This window comes from Aspergillus bombycis, assembly GCF_001792695.1.
Source record: "Aspergillus bombycis strain NRRL26010 chromosome Unknown contig00125, whole genome shotgun sequence".
In the NCBI taxonomy this organism is placed as follows: Eukaryota; Fungi; Ascomycota; class Eurotiomycetes; order Eurotiales; family Aspergillaceae; genus Aspergillus; species Aspergillus bombycis.
Genome location: NW_019170127.1, coordinates 74,468 through 98,175, shown reverse-complemented (window position 1 = coordinate 98,175; position 23,708 = coordinate 74,468). Strand labels below are relative to the sequence as shown.

Below are 23,708 nucleotides of genomic sequence, written 5' to 3'. Positions count from 1 at the left end.
GTGTCGAAGGACACTGAACAGGACCTGGCTGTAGCACCCACTTCACACTGGGCGAAGATAGCACAGGATGCTGAAAATGTTATACGTCGAAAAATACGTCGCAACCAACATTGTTGGGTGCTCAGTATGTAGTTAGTTGTTCTGTTATTGACTGGAACCTACTGGCTGATAAGCAGCCTGATTACATAAGCTTCCGCGCTTCATCAACCAATGTATGTACACAACAGTTCCGTCATCAAGGAAAGCGTCGTGCCCTCACGATGGTACGCATCATCAAGCAATTTAGCGGGCAAGGAAATAAAGTGTCGAACGCCGAAATGTAATAATAACACAATAATAAAACATTAATAGACGCGGCTTACGAGCAGTTGAAGAGCCGGTGGTATTATTCGAAAGGGTAATCAAGTCCTCCAAGTGCTTCCTCTAGGGTATCGATACGATGTTGTTTCGCCAGAAGCTCCTTGTTTGCCTCCTCCAATTTTTTCTTCAGTTCGAGCACCTCAGTATCCCTTTTGCTCTTTAACACACCGAAAGTATTTTTTGTTTCCTTCCAGACAAGGTCGTTAAATCTTTTCAACTTTTCCAACGGAGAAGGCGTCTGTGACTTCACAGATCCCGACTCGGTCGGTGTTGTACTTGTCAGGTCGACGTTGCTTGTCTGCGTCTGTCCGGCCAATTCCTTTATCGCCCGCTGCCTGTCTTTTACCCATCGCAATTCCTTGCCTTCGTGCCGTCCTAGTTCAGCGACGCTTGTAGTACCCGGCATAGAGCGGACAAATTGTTCGAACGGTGTGAAGTCAAGTGGAGGTCGTTGCGCTTGGACACATGGTAAAGTGCCGTACTGGATAGGTGTTTGTCTTCCTGGTCCGTCATCTAATGCTCGGATCGCGCCGATTTGGAGTCTATTGGAAGGGCCACCACCTGGATACACGTTAACCAACCATGAATTCTTTTCGGCTTCTCGTTCTCCGATCATAGCGTAGTAGCCCTTGAACACCACCGTCCAACGTTGACCGTTGACTTCGGCGACCACTGGACGGCCGACGGGAACCCTTGTTTTTCTCACGTTGCCGTTTAGCTCGAAGTCGGCTGGCCAGCGAGTTGCTCTCTCCTTTACGTTCAGGTAGATGATGGCAAGTACTAGCCACCCGTCAGAAAGTCTGGTGTTCTTGGGGGGCCAGCCGTAAACGTCAGGCTGGTGTACCTCCACGGCTACCTTCCACTTGGCCGCCGTGGCGCGGTCAACCTGGCCTCTGCCAAGCACAGTCATGTCTGGGCCCTCAGGGTCACCGATTTTCCATTTTTCGTATGTGACCTTGGTCCTTGATGCGTTGCAGCTTTGGATAGCCGCGACCATCGACTTATCCCAATCAGGAGTTCCAGGAGCAAGCAGTCGAGAAGCGGCAACTCGTGAGGAAGTCATTGTAGCTTGAGTTTAAGGTGAGATTGCGAAGAGGAGAGGAGTATCACTGTGTAGTTGAGGGGGTAGTTCAAAGGAGATTATCAGGTCGCTCGATGACAGATATGATTGATTGTGAGACTGAGAAGAGTTGGGAGTGAGAGACATGAAGTGTTGACAAGATGGGCCAGGGGCTGGAGATGAGACATCACACTATGTTCACTTCACCACATTCACTTCACTTAACACAACGTCCACTTTACCATGACATTATGTCATTTCTTCACTCTATTTCTTCACTCTTCTATTGCTTCTTCTGCCCCCACCATATTTTCTGGCGGCTCCCATGTATCGTACGCAGGTGGCCATCCGACCCAACGGACCAAGTATTTGACCACTGGCTTTCTACTTCGTCCAACAAGATTGACGCGCTTGTCAAGTACTGCTTCAACTTCGAATCGGTTTGTGTCGTCTGGAAAGCGCTCTTCTAGTACCGGCGGGGGCTTGGACGGCGCTCTGCCGAATGGATCTTTGTCTGTTGTTCCCTTTTCCAGGTGTATTACCGAGATAACAGGATTCACCTTCCAAGTGCTAGGCAAGTCAAGCTCGTATACCAGGTCACCTATCCGACGCAACACCATGAATGGACCAGCTAATTGACGACTGAATTTCTTGCTGACTCTCTTGTTTGCTGGTAGTTTATATCCTTGGTGTAACTTCAGGAATACTTCGTCTCCGATCTCAAACTCGATCGGTACACGGTTTCGATCATAGTATTGTTTCATTTGGAAAGCAGCCCAGCCAAGTTCTTGCTCGGCGTCCAACCGGGAGGTAAAATCTTGTTGAAATACTTGGCGGAGCATTTTCCACGGGGTGCGCAAATTGATACCGTATATTAGCTTGTGTGCCGAGGATCCCGTTGCTGGCTTTATTGTTGAGTTTAGGGATGCTTGAATAGGACCCAATATCTCTTCCCAATTTTCAGTCTCGACCGGTTCCTTGGTAAAGTAGTGGCGAAGTATTATCTCTACTGTCTGAATAGTCCTTTCCGATTGCCCGTCTGACTGAGGATGCCATGCTGTTGTGTAGATCCATAATGCACCAAGTTGTTTGAACATTCCTTTCCAGAATTCGCTCATAAACCGTGCGTCTCGGTCAGAAATAAAATTTTGAGGCATTCCCCAATCGCTTCTTTGGAATATTTCGACCAGTTTCCTTCCCTATTGTTCTGCTGCCCAATGGGACGAACCAGGGATGAATCCAACTTGCTTGGTAAATTTGTCGACTACTACCAACAGTTGGTTGTTCCTATTCTTGGAGGTTGGCAGGCGTACGATGAAATCTAGTGTCAATGTGTGGTACGGCTCAGGAGTTGGTATTATAGGATGTAGCAAACCGTATGGCTTGTGTCGGGGTGGTTTGTTCGTTATGCAGACAGGACAATGCTCGATGTATTGCTTGAGGAGCCGTGCGGCCTTGTATACTGCCAATTCTTCCAGTTTCTTCATCCCCGCTCGAAAACCTTGGTGTCCTTGCTGGTCGTGTACCTCGTGGAATATTTCCTTTACCATCGGGTGTGGTATATACAGCCAATGGTCACCGTTGTGTCGGACTATATAAAGTAGCTCCTCCCTCATCACATAAGGCATCACCTTGGGATCTGGAGGTTTCTCGTACTGCCGGAGCGCCTCTATAATAGCCTTCGCTCGTCGGTCATCTTTGTAACTGGTTTTTAACTTGGCCACAAAACTGTCTGAAAGTTGTAGCTCGGATGCCGCTAAACTATAGGCATTCGACAACCACAGGGCGTCCAAATCAAAAGCACTTTCCTCTGGAGGTATTCCGCTTGGTAAACGGGATAGTGCGTCAGCGACTGTGTTTGACTTCCCTGGTCGGTGGATGATTTGTAGCGAAAATTGTTGGATGTACTGGGACGCTCGTATGAGTCGCAAGTTTAACTTATCTGTGGACGTGGTTCGCAAGCTCGTCTGTTTACCTATTTGTACCGTAGCCGAGTGATCCGTATAAACTATAGGGGGCAGGTTTTCCGGCGCCGCCTCGATAAGATGTCGAATCTTCTTGATTACCTATACCAGACATGAAACTTCCAGCTCAGTTGGCCAATAGTTATGCTCAGCCGGGTTCAACCCTCTACTAAGAAACATGATTGGCTCAACCGCTGCCTTTGGAGGCGGTTTTTGTAGATCAGGATGTTTGTAATTCGGCTTTAGATGGTACACTATTGCGCCATGTCCGAACTCTTTTGAGCTGTCAAGGTCGATATACAATTGGCGTTCTGGATTATGATGTGTAAGAAACTTTGGATTGTCGAATTCTCTTTGAAGATTCTCGAACGCCCTTTGTTCTGAGGGCGTAGGTTTAACCTGTATTTGGGCGGATCTGGTAGCTCGTGGTCGTCTCTTCATAGGACCGCCCTTGAGTAGTATTGTCTTAAGGTCGACAAGGGGTTTCGCTTTGCTGGCATATCGCGCGATATAGTATCGAAGACAGTCAGCCAGTCCTATGTAAGTTTCCAATTGTTTGAGTGTTGTAGGGAATTGCAATTGTCTTATCGCGGCCAATTTCTTGTCAGTCGTAGATAATCCTAACCTATCCACTCGCTGCCCCAACAAAACGATTGATGGATAACCAATAAATGCTTTCTTTGGTTCCAGCGTAATGTTTATGCTTTCCAGCTTTCCGAAGACTTTGTGAAGGTGTTCAATGTGTTCGTCCAATGTTATTGAGGTAATAACGATATCGTCGATATAGGCTCTACAAAAGTGCCTAAATTCACTCAGTGTAAGGTCTAGTTGCCTTTGGACATATGGTATCGAATTTTTAAAACCCATGATCGCCACTTTGAACTGTTCTTGCCCTCGATGAGTAATTACAGTAAGCCGTCGGCGATGTTTCCTTTTAACTCGCCATTGGTAGAATCAGCTTCGGGCGTCGACTACCGATATGTAATGCTTGCCTCTAATTATATTGATAATCTCCGACTGCAGGGGAACTGGATATAGATCGGGTATGGTTTCTTTATTCAACGCCTGTATGTCAACCACTACCCGTGATTTTCGGATCGATTTATCATCGGGACCAGGGACACTTTTCCAGACGACAAACACTGGATAAGCGCTCGGAGTTGGGCCCTGACATTTCTCCAGTTTATCTTGTTCGTACAAATCGTCGAATATCTTGTCAATTATCGCTTCGTCTCTCGGGTTACTTCGGTAGACTTGGGGTTTCGGGAGACGATCTTCCCAACCCTGCTTTAAAGGAACTTCTATCCACAATTCCTCTGGAACCTTAACAATTCCGGCTTGCCCGTCTTTTCCCCAGATATTGTATTTACTGACAACGGCCTCGAGCCTTTCTTTCACCGACGTTTGGCCATAGATCGTTATGCCATTAGAAAGACAAGTCTCCAGTTGTTTGTTAAGTAGATTGGTCGTCGCTTTGATAGCGCTTGTTGTTCTTGGTATTGATAGCAAGGTGTCTTCAGACGCATTTGCTTGATAAGCCGCTATGTAGTCGTTGTCAGAGACAAGTCCTAGTCGAGTATTTTGGTCAACCACTATCTGTCGAGGCTGGGTATTGTAGGCTTCGACGAATGCAGTTTTATCGTTCATCACTGATGTGTACATCACAAAGGAAGTGTTCGCGGATGGCTCGAAGATATAATCTCGTTCGATCGGTAAAGGAGTTTTTGTCGAGATTGGGATGAGTGTTTGGCTATAACTTGGCAGGACAATGCGCTGGGTGGCGTACATAGGGACGTCAACTATTCGATTTCGCTTGGCATGGACGTTGATGGGTGTCACCACGCTGTTCCATCTATTTAAATGTATCTTGCGGCTTTCGAAGTCCAATATTAGTTGCTCGGACCCTATGATGTCCATACCGATAAGAAGCCTTGCCCTAAGATCGTGGACTAGGTGTGCTTCAGCCTCCATACGCACAGCCAAGTGTTTACCATCCCTTTTTCCTATGAAGAATAAGATCAGGTTTACCCATTCTGTTGATTGGTGTTTTGAGCCTATCCCCCGGACAGTTATCGGGGCACAAGGGCGGCTTTTTAATCCCAACGCCTTGGCTAAATCGGCGTCTATCAGCGTCATCGAACAACCGGTATCAACACAAACGGTGAGTCGGTTGTGTAATGTAGCTACTCCTAGCGTAGCGGTCGCGTATCTCCAATTCTTAAACAGAGATCCATCTTCGGTCGACCTATTTTTGTTTTTTGATCCATTAGAGTCAATAACTCTTATTTCCTTGCAGTCCTCGTCTAACTCGTCCGTTGTTTGACCGTTGCAGGTGGGTATATGCTTGTATAATCGGTTATTTGACGGAAAACCCACTCCGCATTTATAGCAATCGACTACCGGCTCCGGTTCGTAGTCGATATACAATGATTGCTATTGCTGGTCCTCAGCCTTGTTCTTATACCCGTACTCGTAATTTTCTCCATAATCGTCTACGGGGTATTTGTCCGAGTAATCTGCTTGATATCCCTGCTTATCGTAGTTGTGATTATCGTCGTCCTCGGGGTTGTCCTCTACCTGTTCGTCAACTGTTTCGGAGTTGGGTATTTCTTCTACCTCTGTTTGAAAGGCCACGCGTGGACCTCCGGTAGTTCCTCCAGAACCCTGATGTTCTGTTGCGTTAGCGTGATAACCACCTCTCACGCGCCCTCGGAAGGCTCCTCTACCAGGCGGATTACGATTGTCTGCCGGGTAGTTCGGACGCTGCCCCTGCGATCGTTGGAACGGGCGACCTCGGGGGTTTCCTCGTTGGTTCCAAGGTTGACGGTTCATACGCGACGCACCAAAATTAGCGGGTTTGTCTGCGAGCAATGGTTGATTTCGGGGCTCAATCTGCTTCTGCAGGTTCGGTGCCGCTTGATTCTGGTAGCCACGGTTCGGGTACCCTTGGTAAGGCCTCGGGTTCTGGAGGTATTGCCAATTGCTGTTCCAGGGGTTAGCATAATTCCCATTGTTCCAAGCGGCATTCCAATTTCCATAACCGTAGCCGGATGGTTGTTTGTCATATTGGTTGGGGCTCGGGCGCGCTTTGCCCATTGCTCCTCCACGAGGTGGCGTTCTAGACTTACTCGACAGGTATGCCAAGTCCTTCCAGATACCGTACTTTTGATCCAAGTGATTGAGAAATATTCCTAATGTAGTGTCTGGAGTTGGTTCGGGGATATCTCTCCGCAAGGACGGCTCTATATGTGACCACGCAAGCGTCAACTGGTTGAACACGTTGTCGACGTTTGCCGCGCGTGCATGTCTTAGCAACTCCTGGACATATACTCTCGGAATTTTACCGTTGCGAATATCGCGGTAACCGTATGACAATATGGTAAGCTTGTTAAGTGCCTCCGGTGCCCTTGGTTTAAACCGCCGGATCAGCTGCTCCAGCCATCCTTGTTCGATTGGAGTATTACGTAGGCCAATCTTTTCGAGTTGCGTGAGCTCGGTTGTGAACTATTCCAACGCCGCACCTCTAAGGCACGAATGGATATTATTTCTCACGACTTCTTCGGTTTTGAATACTATAACATCTCTCATGCGATCGACAAACGCATAGACATCCCGATAGTATGTGCGCGCACCCTGCTCTTTAAGGAGGTCGGCTGCACTATTGACATTCTCTGGTTGATCTGGATAAAAATAACCCACATCTTCTGTTTTCCAGCCGTTTCCTTGAGGTTGTCTCGCATCGCCGTCCTCGCCGTCCTGGCCTGGTGGACCTGGTGGGCCCTGATCTCCTTGGGGGCCTGGAGGGCCCTGATGGCCTCTTTGTCCTCGTTCGCCTTGGGGTCCGGGCGGTCCTTGTGCCTCTATTGGTCGGTTTCGGAGCGCTTCCATAGTCTGTGTCAGTTCGTCAAGCCGACGTTCAGTACGTGCTTGATTGTCAAGGACTCTCGCTATCAGCTCTTCAACTGTTGGGGTTCCTACAGTGTTCGCCATATCTCCTGTGTTCTCTTTGTCAAGTACTTCGGTAATTGGTGAAGGGACAGGAGGTTCAGGTGTAGACTTGTCTGGTTCTCCGTCTGTTCTTCCTGTGGCTCGATCAGGTGTCTGTTCTTCGGTTTGTGAGGATGATTGTTCCTGTCGGGGATGTGGGCCGAATAGTTGACGAGCTGAACTCCCAGCCGATCTATGACGAAATCTTGACGAACGTAAAACGGTGGTTGGTTGAATCGGAACGGTTGGTGTTCTGGATTGGAGTAGTTCTTCTGTTTGTTGAGTTGGTTGAGGACTGGACGAGCGTTCCGCTGACGATGCAGTAGACGATACTCGTCGTCGCCCTAACGGTTGGTCCGGCTCAACAATTGCTGATCTACTTTGTTGGGTAGTCGTCCAATGGTCGAGCTCAGCTTTTGGGATTATCTCAGCTGCTTTCAAGAATGCTTTAACCGCCCTATTTAGAGACGGCCTGTCGATATCCCAGTCAGGTGGGTATGAGAATTGCTGTCGACGCTCAGGTTCTTGATAGATTGACGTGATATAGTCGATATACAAGCAGGTCTCGTGATCAAGTTGCTTAGTAAACTCTTGCTTGCCTACTTGCCTGAAGCGCTGTAAATCGTGCGCTTGCTGTGTTAATGAGACAATGCGTTTTTCAGTCATCAGGCAATTCGATAAGTATTTCACGCGGTTCGATGAGTATCCGGGTTGTATTGAAAATGTTAAACAGAAAGCGCTGGAAAATGACAGAAGGGACTGTTGTTGACAACCGATTGTAGTAGAAAAGTGGGACTCCTCACTCTGGCCTTTTCTGCACTCGGAGACCGGCCTACGGGTAGCTGTCAATGACTTCACGTGGAGTCTAGGCAGTTACTTGACAAATAAACGATATCTGGATAAAAAACAGATGAAACGATCCCTTTTGGTGCCTCCCTGGGACCACCAATTGTTGGGTGCTCAGTATGTAGTTAGTTGTTCTGTTATTAACTGGAACCTACTGGCTGATAAGCAGCCTGATTACATAAGCTTCCGCGCTTCATCAACCAGTGTATGTACACAACAAACATGTGAGATCAGATGATACTACAGTCAGAGCATCTGTAAACAAACATGGACAATCTGATCTGAACAAGCATATTGACGGTACTAATATTGATTGGAAACCTATAGAAAAACAGCTTTTAATGTGGGGAAATCTGTTTCATATTGGCAAGAAACTCGGACTTTTTATATCCATAAACTATATAGAGGACAGTGGCCCTCTTTCACGGAATACAGATAAGAGGGGAAAATCATCAGTAACTAGGAGAATGCTTACAGAGCGAGACGCCCAGATCGATGCTGAAAAGGCTTCTGGACAACATCTATTTTGGCGAGAAGTGTATCAAACGATGCGTTGTCCGGGGCCACCCTACTGCTATGAAGGACAGTATTGCTGGCTGGACCCTGTTGGAAAGAAGTATTACAAACTTATAATACACCACCTGAGGAGACTTGTTAAATATATTGAGGGTGGAGGCATCTTGGATACGTATGATGATATTCCAGATGACGTCCGCGAACAGCTCTATGCAGAGGAGGCACAACGCCTTGAAAAACAACAGACTTCGAGGTATTCCACAAGTGGATCAACATATCCACCAATCAATATCAATGTCCTCCCGGCACAGCCATCGCAAATTCTATCGGACAAACCTGTTGCGGCTGAACAGGTAAGTTCAAGCCCTGACTGTATTGATGCTATGGATATTCCCAGGCTCCTAGATGATGCAGTAGAGGAATATACTAATTGGCACCTATCACGCGTGAGCCGTGAGCTTTACAGAGACTATATTAAGAAAGCACATAATGTAGTATTAGAAAATGGCTTCGACCTTAAGCAGATTTCTGGGGGAAATCCGGACTTCGTCAAACAGGGAGTGGTAACCGGTGTCGCGCGCCGGTTCGTTAGCGACATCCAAAGCTGGATCAAGCAATGTGGGGTAAAATGAATCCTCAAAAAGCGGTATGTTAAATAGAGCCTATTACACTAGACTGTAACTGATTGATAAGTCGTATAATCAAGCTAAATCGTTGTCGCATTTATATAAGCATCATCCACCCCAGCCTCTCCTTTTTGGAAAGTTATTTGAGAAGTGAAAGAGAAGCTTTATGTTATATAACCGCCCAACATTACGGCCGTCAGAGATACACGCGATTATAATTATTTGGAGGCCTGGTTGGTACATAAACCAGGTTAAGTACATGTTTAATCTAGCCGCAGTAAAAGTCTTAACGTAGATCATCATCTCCCGAAAAGCCTTTTTAATGCCCATCTTTTACCGCCTGTGACAGGTTCGGAGTCTGATTTTTTCTTCTTGGGACGATTGTTGTGGATAGGCAAGGCAGGAGGGGTTGCAGCTGGAGTCTGCTGTGTTGACTTCTTTGATAGGGAATTCACTGCTCTTCCCCAGTCTCCAAGTGCGTTAGAGGAGGATATGGCATGTGGGTGATCTGGACCTAACAAGTTACGGCGGAGCTCTACGCACTTTTCCATCAGAGCTAAGGCATCTTGGACCTTTCCTAGTCGTTTCCATGTATAGGCCAGGTTGTTCATGCTGGTCAGAGTGGATGGATGCTCTGGGCCCAGTACTTGCTTGCAGAGCTTCATCGCCTGTACTTCCAGCTCCTCTGCTTCCTTCCATCGTCCCTGGTTCCGGTATGTTGATGCCAGATTAGCCATGCTGGTCAGAGTGGATAGATGCTCTGGCCCCAGCACTTGCTTGCAGAGCTCCATCGCCTGTACTTCCAGCTCTTCTGTCTCCTTCCATCTGCCGTCACTATATAGACAGTTCCCAATATTCATAATCAAATTAATATATCTCTCCTGCTCCTTCTGAAAGTCAGCTTCTGCTAATAGCGAAAACGCATGCGGCAGATACTCCCGCCACAGCTTCCGATTAGTATAGTCATTGTTCGGGAAAGCTTCGCTCAATCGGTCTGCAGCTTTCAATATATGCCGGCTGAACTGTTGGCTCTTTCTCATCCAGTTCCGAGTCGCAAGATGGACTAGTCTGTGTATATTTAGAAAACGGTCCCCGCCATCCTCACTAATAAAGGAGAAGGCCTTGAGGAGGCCGATGGCATCAATTCTCTTCTCAGTTGAGATTGGCTGGGGAAGTAAGGACTGCGGAATACCGCGAGGGTTGATACAGGCCATGAATGACAGATAGTCTGCCGCGAGCTCATTTGATCGCTGAATTTGCTGAAAGGAGATGAACCAGGTTAACGCAACAGGATTCTGGGTGTCTTTGTATCGCCTTTCGTCCCCAAAGTCTTCACTCAGCAATTCAACCACATCTGGCTCCTGGTCTTGTAAAAGTATCATATAGTCAGAGAGGCCAATGCTGTTTTTATTGATATACGCTGCCGCCTGGGTGATCGCCAACGGGAGAAAGGCCAGCTGCTCAAGAAGCGTAATAGCCGTATCATAATTATTAAGTAAAGTTTTTTCAACCAGTGAGTTTTGTAAAATTTTGAGAGCAGTCTCTGTGTCCGGCTCAGAGATCGTTATAACATGAGAAGACACTAGTTTCACAGCTACCTTCCGGCTGCGTGTGGTGAAGAGAATATGGCCCTGCTCACTTCGAGGAAGCAAGTCTGCCAGTACTGAATTATTAGTATTGTCCTGGCTCCACATCTCCATATCATCTGCATTATCAAAAAGAAGAATCCACTTCCCGGCACTCTCCTGGCTGAGATAGTCCTTGACCTTTTCTTTTACCTCTGCCGGCTTTATGTCAGTCATTCCTAGCTTTGAGGCGATGATCATGTAGGCTTGTTCTACACTCTCATAGCTGGTACATTGAATCCAGAACATCGAGTACTCAGGGTCTCGTTTTCGTATGCGGTATGCCAGTTCAAGTGCAATCTGGGTCTTCCCAACTCCGCCTAATCCGCAGATAGCAACTTTGTCAGGTCCGTCTTGTTGCACAATCAATTCCTCGGTTCTGGTGATTTCTTCTTCCCGACCCACGAATCGCGGGTTTCTTCCGAAGGGGACCACCCAAACTGGCTGCCTTGATTTATATGATTCCTTCTTGTAGCAGTAAGTGGGAACCACTGACAGAAGAGTCTTCGCGTAGGCAGCAGCAGCAAGGGCCGCATATCCTTGCCACTGTTTATTCTTGTGGGAATCACAGTAGTCACAGATGCCTCGAATGGCAAGTGATGGGAGTTCGTCCATGAGCCCAGCAGCCTCCATTTCAAAACAGAGTATGCCTAGATCCTGAGCAATAGAATCTCGAGTCTTAGCATCCTTCATGACCTGATCTCCGGAAGCGATTAAGCCATAATGAAAATAAGGGCCATCAGTTTTTCGCTCTGGACGGTTCACTAGCTGGGTGTGATCACATGCTGAACAGTTGTGTCCGCTATTCTTATGATTGTATGTCGGTCGGAATAGCCAGTCATCTTTCGGTCGTGAAAATTTTTCTCTCATCTCCTCACATTTGTGCTGTATATCAATCAAGATCTTACTAACCGGCCTTTCCCCTGTCATATAACCACTCTCTAATTGAGATATAGCCTTCAACAACACCAAAGGCGGCTTATTAAGCGACCCGGTGTGCTGGAATCGTCCATCTAAAAGTGTCTTGCCATAGTCATATTGGATAACACCACTTGAAGTGGCAGTTGGCTTGCTGATTACAACGTCACCAAGGCGAATATCAGTACTTTGGCTCGGGACCCCGCCACCAATACCCACCATCAATCCAAACCGGATATTTGGATAGGTAGAAACCATGTGTGATACCACAGTTGAAGCAGATATGGTTCCGTACACACCGGATGGCAGGGGGGCCACCACTACATTGTGGCTGCTAACACTCCCAAGTATATAAACATTGTGGTCAGTTCCTGGCTGGGGGAGCGGAGGGTGAACCTCGTCCAGCATGGCCTTCGCGGCCGCCATTTCCAACGGCAAGGCACAGATCCATGCGACCGTATAGTCATCGCGTGTGAAGACCATTCTATATGCCATATACAATAAAGAGGTGGAATTTAGCGAGAAGGAATCATGTAGTCTTTGCTAGAGAAAAAGAGTATCTCCTACAGTAGATATTAGAACTGCAGGATAAAATTCTTCAAGGGCCTGTTAAAAATCGAGTTGGGAGTTGAGGGGTCATCTGCTACGTGTTGCTGTGAGGCTGTCGCGGTTCAAAAGCCAATCATAGTCTTGAGAATATATAAGTAAAAAGCAAACACAAGAAGTGACGTGTATCAACAGCACTCAAGCAACAACCCCAGTTTCTCAAGATGACCGACCTCCCAAGGTCCCATCAACTAGCTGAGACGGATATGTTGCTAGTCATAGTAATTAAAGCGAAAAGCAAAAAAGAGAAAATAGAAGCCTAACGTGCTGTATAATTATTTTAAGAATTTTTGAGAGGGTATACCTACTATGCCCTCTTCGGAATCGGCATAAATGCATTTATCTTAACACGGTAAGGTTTATCATGATTAGTTAGTCATTTCGCGGTAGCCTGAATACGGCAAATTATATTCAATATGTAATGCAAGGAGCCAAAGTACAATTGGCATAAAATTTAAGAAATCGGCTCAACAACGGCAACGCTGATAGTATTAAACTCGGTTAAAACTCTTCAATTGCCAGGCCTGCATTCCGGAAATGTCCTTTTGTACTTTGTTTCCTTGCCCCTACAACATCGATGTACTATTCAAGGAAGATATTGAATCCTTGATCAGGGCTATCTTTATACAAGCTCCAGTACCGCCGAATGAAAGCTTTCAACTCAGCAAAAAACTCCTCGGTAGGATTTAGGTCCGGCGAGTATAGCGGCAAATACACCAGCTTAACCCCCGCTTCCAAGCATATTTGATCGATCCGCTCGGGGTAATAAAAAGATGTATTGTCTATAACTATGATAGACTTCGGTTCTGGCCATTTCCCACAATGCAGAAGCAGCTCCTCAATAAAATCCTCAAAGACCGAAGTATCAGTCGCACCTCGAAAGATACGGGACAGAACAATACCGTCCTGAGAATATACAGGCAATATTTGATACCGCTGATCACGGTGAAATTTAGACACTTGGATAGGAGTTGTACCTAGAGGAGACCAGCCCGTTCGTTGGAAGCCAACTCGTTTATCGCATCCAGATTCGTCCACGTATACAAGCTGATAGGAATGAAAATCTGAGATTAAATGGAAATACAAATGCCGCGGATCTGAATTTCGTTCCTTTGCTTTCGGCCGAGCTGCCTTCTTTGACCAACCTTTAGAAGACAGGGCCTGTCTGATACTAGACGTAGTTGCGTGTATTTGGAACTCATCCATAGAAAAATAGCCATTTCGTCAAGGTATAGATCAGGCTTTTCAAGAAGATGATCACAGAGTGCCTCCAGCATTATTGGCGAGATACTTCGTGGGCGTCTATCTTTATTTGGAGGTGCTTTGCTACTGCCGAATAGCTGGAGATTTGAGCGAATCCTACGAATTGCACGCGTGCTGCAGTTAGCAGCTTCAGCTATCTGGGCATTAGTAAGTGATGGATTACATTTGATCATATCACAAATAATTTGATGTTGCGAAGGTGCCAGGTTGGGTGCCATCGTATTCCTGTGGTAAGATTGATCGTCAGGAGATTATCCGCAGGAAACATCATGGTAGGGTAACCAAGGTTGTGTCTGTATGTTCGGTAATATAATACAGAAATACCATATGGTACAGCGTGACGAAACCACATTAATACGGGTCTTTTCCTATAATAGACTAGCGCATTTGGCAGTAGGGCTTGTAGAACAATCGAAGAGTGTAAAGGGGATGACAGCAGTTTCGACTCCAACTGTATGGACGTACACTTGTGCATACAAGCTGTTGTGGGCGCTTCTCGGCTCCCTTCACAGTCGGTAAGCTTACTGCCTTGGCTCTGTCCGGCTTTTGGATGTGGAAATGCAATGAAGTTGAACGACTTTCGGTCAGGTGTTCCCCACCCTTCACCCGCCGCCGTGATTTTCCTCCGTCATTCCGATTCGCAATCGGCAACCTCGGCTTCACGACAAATCCTGTTGCGCGGCAAACGATACGCTCCTACATGCGTGGATCCTAGTGCGCAAGAACATTCGACGAGCTGGGAGAATTTCGAAGCCGAAAGGAAGGAAAGCAAAAGTTCAAGGAACCCGTTGGAGATACCGCATCGATGCCAGTGAGCGGGCCGTCGGCGAGGCTCTGCGTGGAGTACATGCCAGCCACGCTGGGGTCTCGAAGGGTGTCGATGCTGCCTCGAGGTACAAGGCCGGCCTACGTCAGACAATGCAGAAGAAGTATACATCGGTCACATGCCATTGTGGGCCGTTCGCAGACGCCAACCCCGACAATCGTCCATCCAAACTACGGCTTGAAACCCCGTGGGCCTCGTCATGAGTATATGCGACGGTACGCGACAGCAGCGGCGAACAAGGTCAGGTCGGATGTTGCAGCTGAGCTACAAGGTGGTCCTCTAAGGGAATATGATTCGCGAGTGCAGCAGGGTCGCCTACGGGATGACCCATACCAGAGACGTACGTCCTACCCTCTTCTTCGCTGTCTACGATCAACCCCAAGGGACATGGTGAATGCTGATGATTGCATGACGCGCAGAGATCATTGAGAGGCTACAAGACCTTCACGAAAGGCTGCGAAGCTACCACCCTCCGACCGTCGTCCATCCGAATCCCGAATCCTTGGATCCTCAGCCGAAAACGTCGTTCCTGGGCTCTTTGTTCGGGCGTGGCAAGGCGAGAGAAGAGTTAACCGTTCCTAAGAGCCTCCCGAAAGGCCTATATATGTACGGAGATGTCGGGTGTGGAAAAACGATGCTCATGGATTTGTTTTACGATACCTTGCCGTCGAACATCGTGTCCAGGTCTCGGATCCATTTCCACAACTTCATGCAAGATGTACACAGGCGCATGCATGTGGTCAAAATGCGGTACGGCAATGATTTTGATGCGTTGCCTTTGGTAGCAGCGGCTATTGCCGAGAAATCAAGCGTGCTGTGTTTCGACGAGTTCCAGTGTACGGATGTTGCGGATGCTATGATCCTGCGGAGGCTTCTGGAGTCCCTCATGTCCCATGGAGTCGTGCTCATCACCACCTCTAACAGGCACCCCGACGATCTGTACAAGAACGGCATCCAGCGGGAGTCATTCATCCCGTGCATCAACCTCCTGAAGACCGCCCTGGACGTGATCAACTTAGACTCTCCCACAGACTACCGCAAAATCCCTCGACCGCCTTCCGGCGTCTACCACCACCCACTGGGCTTGGACGCTGATCAACACGCCCAGAAATGGTTCGAGTTCCTGGGTGATCCCAAAGATCCTCCCCATCCAGCAATGCAGGAGGTCTGGGGCCGCAAGATCGAGGTTCCCCTGGCGAGCGGCAGAGCCGCTCAGTTTAGCTTTCAGCAGTTGATCGGTCGAGCGACAGGAGCTGCGGACTACCTGGAGTTGGTCCGGAACTATGACGCCTTCATCATCACGGACGTCCCCGGGATGAACTTGAATCAGCGAGATCTTGCGCGTCGGTTCATTACTTTCATTGATGCCGTCTATGAAAGCAGGGTAAGCACTCACCCCGCACCGAGAAGAACTCGACTAATCCCCTGCAGGCCAAACTAGTCCTGACCACGGAAGTGCCTTTGACCAACCTCTTCCTCTCTGAGGCGGAGGTGAAAAGCTCTCTCCAGGGAGGCGAAGGCAGTGATCTCTCTGACGCGATGCGCATGATGATGGACGACCTGGGCCTCTCTATGCAAGCCCTCAAGTCCACCTCCATCTTCAGCGGTGATGAGGAACGCTTTGCGTTTGCCCGGGCGCTCTCGCGTCTCTCCGAGATGGGCAGCAAGCAATGGGTGGAGCGGGGATTGGGGGTCGGGATGGATGCCGAGAAGGGGAAAAGCGAGCATGACGCATGGATCAAAGCGAGAAGCCATTGGAGCGAGGATAATATGTGAGGAAGACTCCACATTGGTCCTACGCTCCTCCCATTTCGTCGCACTAGACTTGGGTGTTGTATACCATTTGATTTTCTTTCCTTCTCTCTTTCTTTCTCCGTTGCGCATGGAATGTACATATCGGCATAGATAGATGTGTGGCACTTTGCAAGGCCATGAGTATGAACATATTGAAGATATCCACACCATGGTATGAAGGCACGCCATAACGCGTTCCTCGACAAGACGTGTGGCTCATCCCGAGGCATGCATGTCCGTTATAACGTCCAACCGGTGGGACGGTCCACCGATTTTCGAATGCGGTCCGATTCGATCACGACGCCGCTGGAGGGCTGGTCAGGGCCTGACGGAGCTGCTGTAACTTCGCAAAATGCAAGAAGATGGAGGGTCGATCAAGATTCGTATGAAGGGTGGGGACTCCTCCTTGACACTTTCCAGTTCGGCTGCATTTAAAACTCTCCCCATGTATGTCCCTTGGGTGGGTAACACGAGACTGGACTTCATCAGGGGCAAGCCAGCAGCAATCGCAGCCTGATGATCGTATGTACCCATTCTATTTTGGGAGCCATCCAGGGATCCGGTCGGTTTCTGCATGGAAAATTGTCCGATACTGGCCATGTTCCACCTCATGTCGATCCGTTGGCGAATTCACTGCGGAATTGTTTCACCACCGTCGGGGTCGACAGGCAGGCGTACTCTCTTCTCTGCCTCTTTTCCTCGTCTCCCTTCAGCCCGTCGAGGGGGCACATCATACATTCCAGAAGCAATTTCCACGCAAGGGGGTAGAACTCTCCCATTCTTCCTTGGTCGCGTTTGGAATTGAGATCGATTCGATTCAAATGTTCCCCCGACTTTGCTTTCCACCGTCAACATCGAACTGCAAAAAGAGGAACGGAACGATGGGCTTCAAGATCACACGCTCCCAGCGTTTGTCCGCCGTGATTGGGATTTCCTCGGTTTTTTTCGTGGCGGAGATTTCCAGTAAACACGCCTTGTTCTTCTTCCCTCTTCCCTGTCCTCGCGTTTCCTAGCGTTTGCCCCCTGTTGTCTCAGGCTCAGTCGTCGGAGGGGGAGGATGGTTGCTGAGATTGTCTCATAGTTGGATTTTATACGCATTCTTTGGCTTTGGTCGCTGATGCCTTCCACTATGTACGGATTCATGCCTACGGAGGAACTGCGTGGAGGCGTTGCTAATCAGTATCTAGCTAAATGACCTGATCGGCTTCATCGTGGCATTGGTGGCTCTCCGGGTAGGATGCCTGGATTCTTCCCAAAGACTACCCAAACGACTAACGTGTGTACTCCGATCCCTCTGAGCATAGATATCCGAGACAAACGATGCGCCCAAATCCTTATCCTTCGGATGGCAGCGAGCCCAGCTACTCGGCGCGTTCTTCAACGGTGCGCTTCTTTTCGCCCTGGGGATCAGCGTATTCCTACAATCGATAGAGCGATTCATTTCGTTGCAGTGTTGGTCTTCCTGTCGAATCAGACACGTCGCCGCTAATCCTAGTTAGACGTGGAGAATCCGAAGCTGATGTTCATTATGGGCGCGGTGGGGTTGGGTCTGAATCTGATCAGCGCAGTTTTCCTGCATGGTGCGTCTGGTCTCTGGTCAAGAGGGCGTTACTCGGTTGTGATACAAGACTGAAAGATGGGCAGAACATGACCACGGACACGGTCATCATGGACATTCAGCCGCACCGTTGTCCCCTATTCCACCTCCCAGCCATGAGCCAGAGATCTCCGAGGTTCGTTCGTGGGAAGTTGACCCTAATGTGTTTATGGTGACTGACGATCACTATCATGCAGCATCATAATCACAAACACCAGCTGCACGGCACACAACCGACCTCCCTGGGACACGACTTGGGCATGCTAGGTGTTTTGCTGCACGTGGTCAGCGATGCGGCCAATAACCTGGGAGTCATGGCTGCAGCCCTGGTGATCTGGCTGGCACACTACGAGGGAAGATACTATGCAGATCCGGGCACGAGTATGGGGATCGCCATGATGATTATGCTGTCTTCACTTCCTCTCGGTATCTTGATCTCATCGTAGATTACGTGGGAACTTGGCTAACAATGTGTACAGTGCGACGATCTGGCCTCATTCTGTTGGAGAGCGCTCCGAACGGGTTGGATCCGGCGGACGTGAAACATGATCTGGAAAAGGCACGTATTCGCGCTTCGGGATCAGTATCCGAAGAAGCCATCCTCGTGAACCGTCTTCGCATTCTGGACTTCAATGCTGATTAATGTGCATAGGTACCTGGTGTCTTAGCCATCCACGAGCTTCACATCTGGCGTCTGAATCAGAACAAGACTCTGGCATCGGTCCACGTCGTGGTCTCCGATCCGTCCGTGGAGAACTTTGCCAAGACGACCAAGACCATGAATGAATGCTTTCATGCGTACGGTATCCATTCGGCAACACTTCAGCCGGAAATGTGTCCCCTGGCGGAGGCCATCTATACGGAGCATGAATCGGCGGAGACCGTGCAGGAGCTACGCAAGAGATCGCTGGAGAAATGCCAAGTGCTGTGCGGAACGTTATGCGAGGAGCTGACATGCTGTGGGTAGAAGGCGATTTTGGGTCCATGTAATCTTTGATCGTTGCCAGAGGGGAGCATGATATGCTCGTGACCTCTTTCACGCGAGAAAGCTGGTTTTGATAGCTGTGATCCTAAAGAAATATGTACATACATGCAGTCCACCTGTGGTGTTGCGGAGAGTATTGAAGGGGTTGTCTGCCTCAGGCTGCCAACCTTAATCAGATGACCCCACTCCAAGCTCTCTTCCGCCTTTGGCGTCCAATTGCTCTTGCTCTTCTCCCCCACGTCATCGAATGCTACAAGGGATGTGACGCTCTCTGCTTCTTTCTCCTCTAGTTGGCCTACAATGTGATACTATTTGCTTGCAACCATGCTGTACCCTCTACCGCTGTCGACTCCGAGAGCGATAAGACTTTTCAGAACGTTATCGGCAAGCCCGACTCGAGCTCCACACCCGTTCTCCTCCCACGTCCTAAAGAGCTCCACTCAAGTCCGAACACTAGGGGGATGTTCTCACCAACGATATGGAAACGTCGATGCCCACGCACGGATACGGATAACCCGGTATCAACGCCTTTCTCAATCAAGACTAGGTGGCACACCAGCTGTTCATCCACGACAAGCCCCAGCTCCAGCGGTATGGGGCCATCAACACCACTACCGTCGTCGCCCGTGGTGGACTACAAGGTGGGACGGGACTAGGTCCAAACCCAGCACCCCGGGATCCACACAGAATGCGGCACACCCTCAGATGAGCTTCTGGGAAGCGGAAAGTGCCCGGATGCAGCAGAGGATGGAGCAGATTCGGAAAGAAATCGCCACCGATCCATACACAGCGCTTTTCGGGAGAAGGCTTCAGTCGTTGGGCTTCCCCAGTAACATGGAGAATAGGATTATGTCTGCATGTCGTTCGGTTTTCGGCATGGGCAAAGCAGACGAGATTGACAGAACCACCCACGTTGCTCAGGACAGGAATGTGCAGGACCTTGAATATGATCCGATTCGTGGTCGTATGGTTCCTCGGAAATCGTCCAAGCACACCGCTGAGACACGTGGCGGAGGATCTCCGGACACCGTTGTCGGGAACCACACGCAGCATGAGACCCGGACCGGCTACCTTTCTGCTGTTGATCGGGTGAAAGAGCATGCAAACGATGGTGCGAGTACACTCCAGGATTCAGAGTCGGCGAAGGAAACCCAGGCAGATCCATCATGTATGCTGGGGCAAGCGGGCACAAGCTCAGACGGAGCTACGCTCAGTGAATCTCATCGGCATCAGGACTCCCTCGAACGCCCGACATCAGAAGTGGAAAGTCGTGGAAACGGTATGAAAGAGCAACTCAATTCGGACCATGGAGCACAAGCGAATGGACTTGAGAGTCAAACCTGGTCCAGATTTCCGGCATTCAACCCAGATCACTATAAACCCACAAGCTTCGCAGTTGGAGGTCCAGCTCAGCAACCGGAACCACGGCTAAGAGAAGAGAGGGCAGAGGATCTGGACCTCCTGCGTGCTAGCGACATCCGTTCGTTGTATAACGCAAAGAGCTTGAAGGGAGATCCCGAGGCGCGGCACAAGACGCGCAAAGACTTGGATACTGCTTTTGACTCTTATATAGACCCCCTCAGCGATGTGAAGGCTGAAGATGTGAGAGCAAGGTTTCAAGAACCCGTGCCTGCATCGTCAGTGAACGGAGCGACAAGAAGCGGGCCCTCCATGCTGGAAAGTACGGCTCAACTTCAGTCAGTGGAAGGTAGTTCCAATAACTCTGGACTGCCAGTGCAAGAAGAGCACACAGACGCATCGTTTCCTGGCAAGCAGGCTCGCAAAAGCACCCAGGCCACCGCAGGCAGCTCTCTCATCGGCGACACTTACCGCGTTTTAGCATATGATCCTTCGACCCTGCAGATCACACGAGCGGAATCGAACTCCTCCTTTCATACAACGCACGAGTTTCTCCACCCATCTGAAATCCTTCCCCGCCTGAATAACCCATCCAAGTTCTTGCCATACTTTGAAGAGATGCAAATCGATGGCTATGAGATCGTCTCGGGTGGCGGAGACATACTTGTGTTCAAAAAGGCTCTCGCGGAGAACGCGGAGAACGTGAAGCGCGAGCTTGGTGCCTATGTGAGAGACGAACCCTTGTTCAGCGATGAGGTTTCACGTCGACCAAATACAGCCAATACCGCGAGCCCTGCATCTGGCTCCAGTTGCTCTGAGACCAATGTACCTCCTCGGAAGAGCAGAAGTAGAATTGGCACAATCCTACGCCGGATGCTCATCGGTGGGTTTGCCACGGCAGCAACGTGCTATGCCCTTGGTGTTGTCAGCGAGTATTTCCGAACCGGTGGACAGGATGGACGAGGCATTGACGGGTTCACCGAATTTGAATCCGAAAGGCGGCATAGGGATCGAGAGTAGGATGTCGGTGGAGTAATACTGTGGATTAAGAGTAGTAACTGCACATGGGATGTTACGAGTATCTCTCAGGTAGACATGAACAATCTCAGTTTTGCTGTGAACGTGACGCATTTGTCTTTCTCTCAGATCCCTTTACCCCCACTGGACCGTCTTTACAGCAGCTCATCGGTTGACCAAATGATGGGCAACGGTTAAGGGCCTTCAAAAATCACGTCGGCATCATCCTTGGCACACCCGTCATCATGCTTGTCCTCCCAGACCCAGTCCCACCACGGTTGACGAAAATCCTTGAATCCTCCAATGCGGTCATTGGTCGATGATCGCATTGCCTCTCGTCTCCAGAACCGCTCCTGATCCTCCTCCCGCTTTTGCCGCTTCAGGGCCCTCAGCTTCTGTTCCTGTAAGACCACGTCTTCTTCCTCCTGTGCGGCCTTCCTTCGCAGCTCCTCGTCCTCCGAGTCGGGCTCGTCATCCTCATCGTATGGCGAGCAACTAAAGCTATATTGCAGGATGCCACACCGTGCGCGCCCGCTCATCAGATACATGACTAACCCCACCAGCAAGCGCAGCGCCGCGTAAAAGTCCGATTCGACCCACAGATCGTACTCTTTACTCCCCAGGATGCGAAATACGCGCGGGTCCGGCTCGCTGTCGGAAGTTGACAGTTGGAGCCACTCGACCTTCTGCATGAACCGCTCCAGATTCTGCTGGCCGTAGAACCGCTGGTCAGCATTGCTGACAACGAGCCGCCTCATCTCCGTGTCGTCCCGGATGCGTTGTGCCGGCCGCTCCAGAGCCGAGAGGTCTTGTGTCCAGGGAAGATGCCCCGAAAGATATGCAGCCGGGATCCGTGCAGGCCGATCAGAAACACTTCTTGGTCGGGGAACTTGTCGCCAGGAGGGTGCAAGCGGTGGATGTTCATGAGCAACTGCGAGAGCAGCAGCTTAAACTTTCCTTCCAGGGCTGATTCCAGGGATTCGTGCTCCTCTGTTGTCTGTAAGAGAACCCTGGGCTTAGTTACGTTCGCTGAGATGCAATGCACATGACAGAGACTTAGAAAGGACGTACCGTGGATACAGGGAGAACCGCACGCGTAGACTGTTGCTCTGGGTAATATTTGAGGGCTAACAATCCCGCCGTAACCGGGGCATCCTTATACTTCTCACGATATCCAGTCCAGTATTCCAATTGACAGTTTAGCAGTCGCGCACTGGTTGCCATCAGCCCTAATGCATCTTACTCCATCACAAACGGAGAGGAAGTCTCCCACTCCAGGGAGCGGATGGGAGGGGGGGGGTTTGAAACAGCGGAGCTGAAGGGAAAGCTTACCGAAGACAAAAATAAGACTCGGGATCCTCTGTTTCACGCGTGATGCTCAGGACACCCAGGACCTCGTCAAGAAGAGCATAGACGACTTGTCCCTGCGCCCTGGCGGCACTGGCAAAGTCGTATCTCCGCGCCGGAGGATCCTCATGGCTTGCGTCATCTTCATACAAGCCCTTGCGAAATAGCGGTACCTTCTTGAGTGTCTTAAATACCCCTCGGAAACGGATGTCGACCGTCGACCACCGGTTCAGATTGACCTGGCGCGCATTCTGTTGGCGGCGGAAGAGCCAGATTATGCGTTGCACCATGGCTAGCAATGGTTAGTGCTGACCTCACTTCCAGCACACACACTCTCTCTCCTTCTCTCTCTTTCTTCTTGGGGTTTACGATTTCATTGGCGGTAAACGAGTTGAGGAAGGTAAGGGTGATGAACATGTACATACGTGATCGCTGGGCTTTTTTGAGGTATCGTGAAGGGATGAGGTCTTCTTCGGGACAGTTCAAGAAGACCCTCGCCTTCAGACCGCGGACTTCGATCTCGACGACTTTCTGTTCGGCAGACGGGGCTACTGTGTTGGATGAGCCCAGGCCTGCGATGCTCGCAGCAGCTCCTTCGTGATCCGGTTCGTCTACCTCCATGCGGAAAAACTGACTTGGTGGTGAGAACGATGGTGGATGATGCGAGTCAGGATGAAATCTCCATGGGAGCGGATTCAGTGGGCTACCAAGGCACAGTGTTGTGGGCAGTGAATGTGTTGGTCAAGTCCACAGTGAATGGAGGGGCTGCGCATCTGCGCGTTCATCTGCGCGGTCCTGAATAGTAACACTGTCGATAGTGCTGCCAATAGATGGCGGCTACCGAGAGGGCTGCATGATTCTATCGTATAGGTTGCGAGAGCTCAATAGAAGATGCTGGCTTCGGTTAGAACGTAAAGTGAAAGTAGATTCATGGTGATAATTGTAACGGCAACGCTGGAGCTCTCCCGATGTGGGTTTTCCCTCGCCTCTTTCTTCCCCGGAGGATTTCTTT

General features: G+C 49.5%; 7 protein-coding genes across 7 annotated transcripts; 3 read left to right on the top strand and 4 right to left on the bottom strand.

Annotated features, from left to right (window-relative positions):
• Window positions 1-385: 385 nt before the first annotated feature.
• On the bottom strand, window positions 386-1,423 carry ABOM_010506 (uncharacterized protein; the record flags this gene model as incomplete). The annotated part of the gene is made up of 1 exon (XM_022537634.1): window positions 386-1,423. One exon carries the CDS (start codon window positions 1,421-1,423, stop codon window positions 386-388), a length of 1,038 nt encoding a protein of 345 aa, XP_022384686.1.
• A 272-nt stretch (window positions 1,424-1,695) lies between these two features.
• Window positions 1,696-2,577, bottom strand: ABOM_010505 (chromo domain-containing protein; the record flags this gene model as incomplete). Its single annotated transcript, XM_022537633.1, has 1 exon — window positions 1,696-2,577. The coding sequence occupies one exon, from the start codon at window positions 2,575-2,577 to the stop codon at window positions 1,696-1,698; it is 882 nt and encodes a 293-aa protein (XP_022384687.1).
• A 7,081-nt stretch (window positions 2,578-9,658) lies between these two features.
• ABOM_010504 (kinesin light chain 1 and) lies at window positions 9,659-12,385 on the bottom strand (the record flags this gene model as incomplete). The annotated part of the gene is made up of 1 exon (XM_022537632.1): window positions 9,659-12,385. The coding sequence occupies one exon, from the start codon at window positions 12,383-12,385 to the stop codon at window positions 9,659-9,661; it is 2,727 nt and encodes a 908-aa protein (XP_022384690.1).
• A 2,191-nt stretch (window positions 12,386-14,576) lies between these two features.
• Window positions 14,577-16,373, top strand: ABOM_010503 (AFG1 family ATPase; the record flags this gene model as incomplete). Its single annotated transcript, XM_022537631.1, has 3 exons — window positions 14,577-14,937; window positions 15,017-15,981; window positions 16,029-16,373. 3 exons carry the CDS (start codon window positions 14,577-14,579, stop codon window positions 16,371-16,373), a joined length of 1,671 nt encoding a protein of 556 aa, XP_022384682.1.
• Window positions 16,374-17,272: 899 nt separating this feature from the next.
• Window positions 17,273-18,955, top strand: ABOM_010502 (putative di-, tri-valent inorganic cation transporter; the record flags this gene model as incomplete). Its single annotated transcript, XM_022537630.1, has 9 exons — window positions 17,273-17,354; window positions 17,473-17,522; window positions 17,579-17,623; window positions 17,696-17,843; window positions 17,891-17,971; window positions 18,036-18,124; window positions 18,186-18,414; window positions 18,468-18,592; window positions 18,641-18,955. 9 exons carry the CDS (start codon window positions 17,273-17,275, stop codon window positions 18,953-18,955), a joined length of 1,164 nt encoding a protein of 387 aa, XP_022384683.1.
• Window positions 18,956-19,297: 342 nt separating this feature from the next.
• On the top strand, window positions 19,298-21,352 carry ABOM_010501 (uncharacterized protein; the record flags this gene model as incomplete). The annotated part of the gene is made up of 1 exon (XM_022537629.1): window positions 19,298-21,352. The coding sequence occupies one exon, from the start codon at window positions 19,298-19,300 to the stop codon at window positions 21,350-21,352; it is 2,055 nt and encodes a 684-aa protein (XP_022384684.1).
• A 191-nt stretch (window positions 21,353-21,543) lies between these two features.
• ABOM_010500 (uncharacterized protein) lies at window positions 21,544-23,317 on the bottom strand (the record flags this gene model as incomplete). The annotated part of the gene is made up of 5 exons (XM_022537628.1): window positions 21,544-22,140; window positions 22,224-22,346; window positions 22,421-22,562; window positions 22,682-22,988; window positions 23,122-23,317. The coding sequence occupies 5 exons, from the start codon at window positions 23,315-23,317 to the stop codon at window positions 21,544-21,546; spliced, it is 1,365 nt and encodes a 454-aa protein (XP_022384685.1).
• Between the last annotated feature and the right edge of the window lie 391 nt (window positions 23,318-23,708).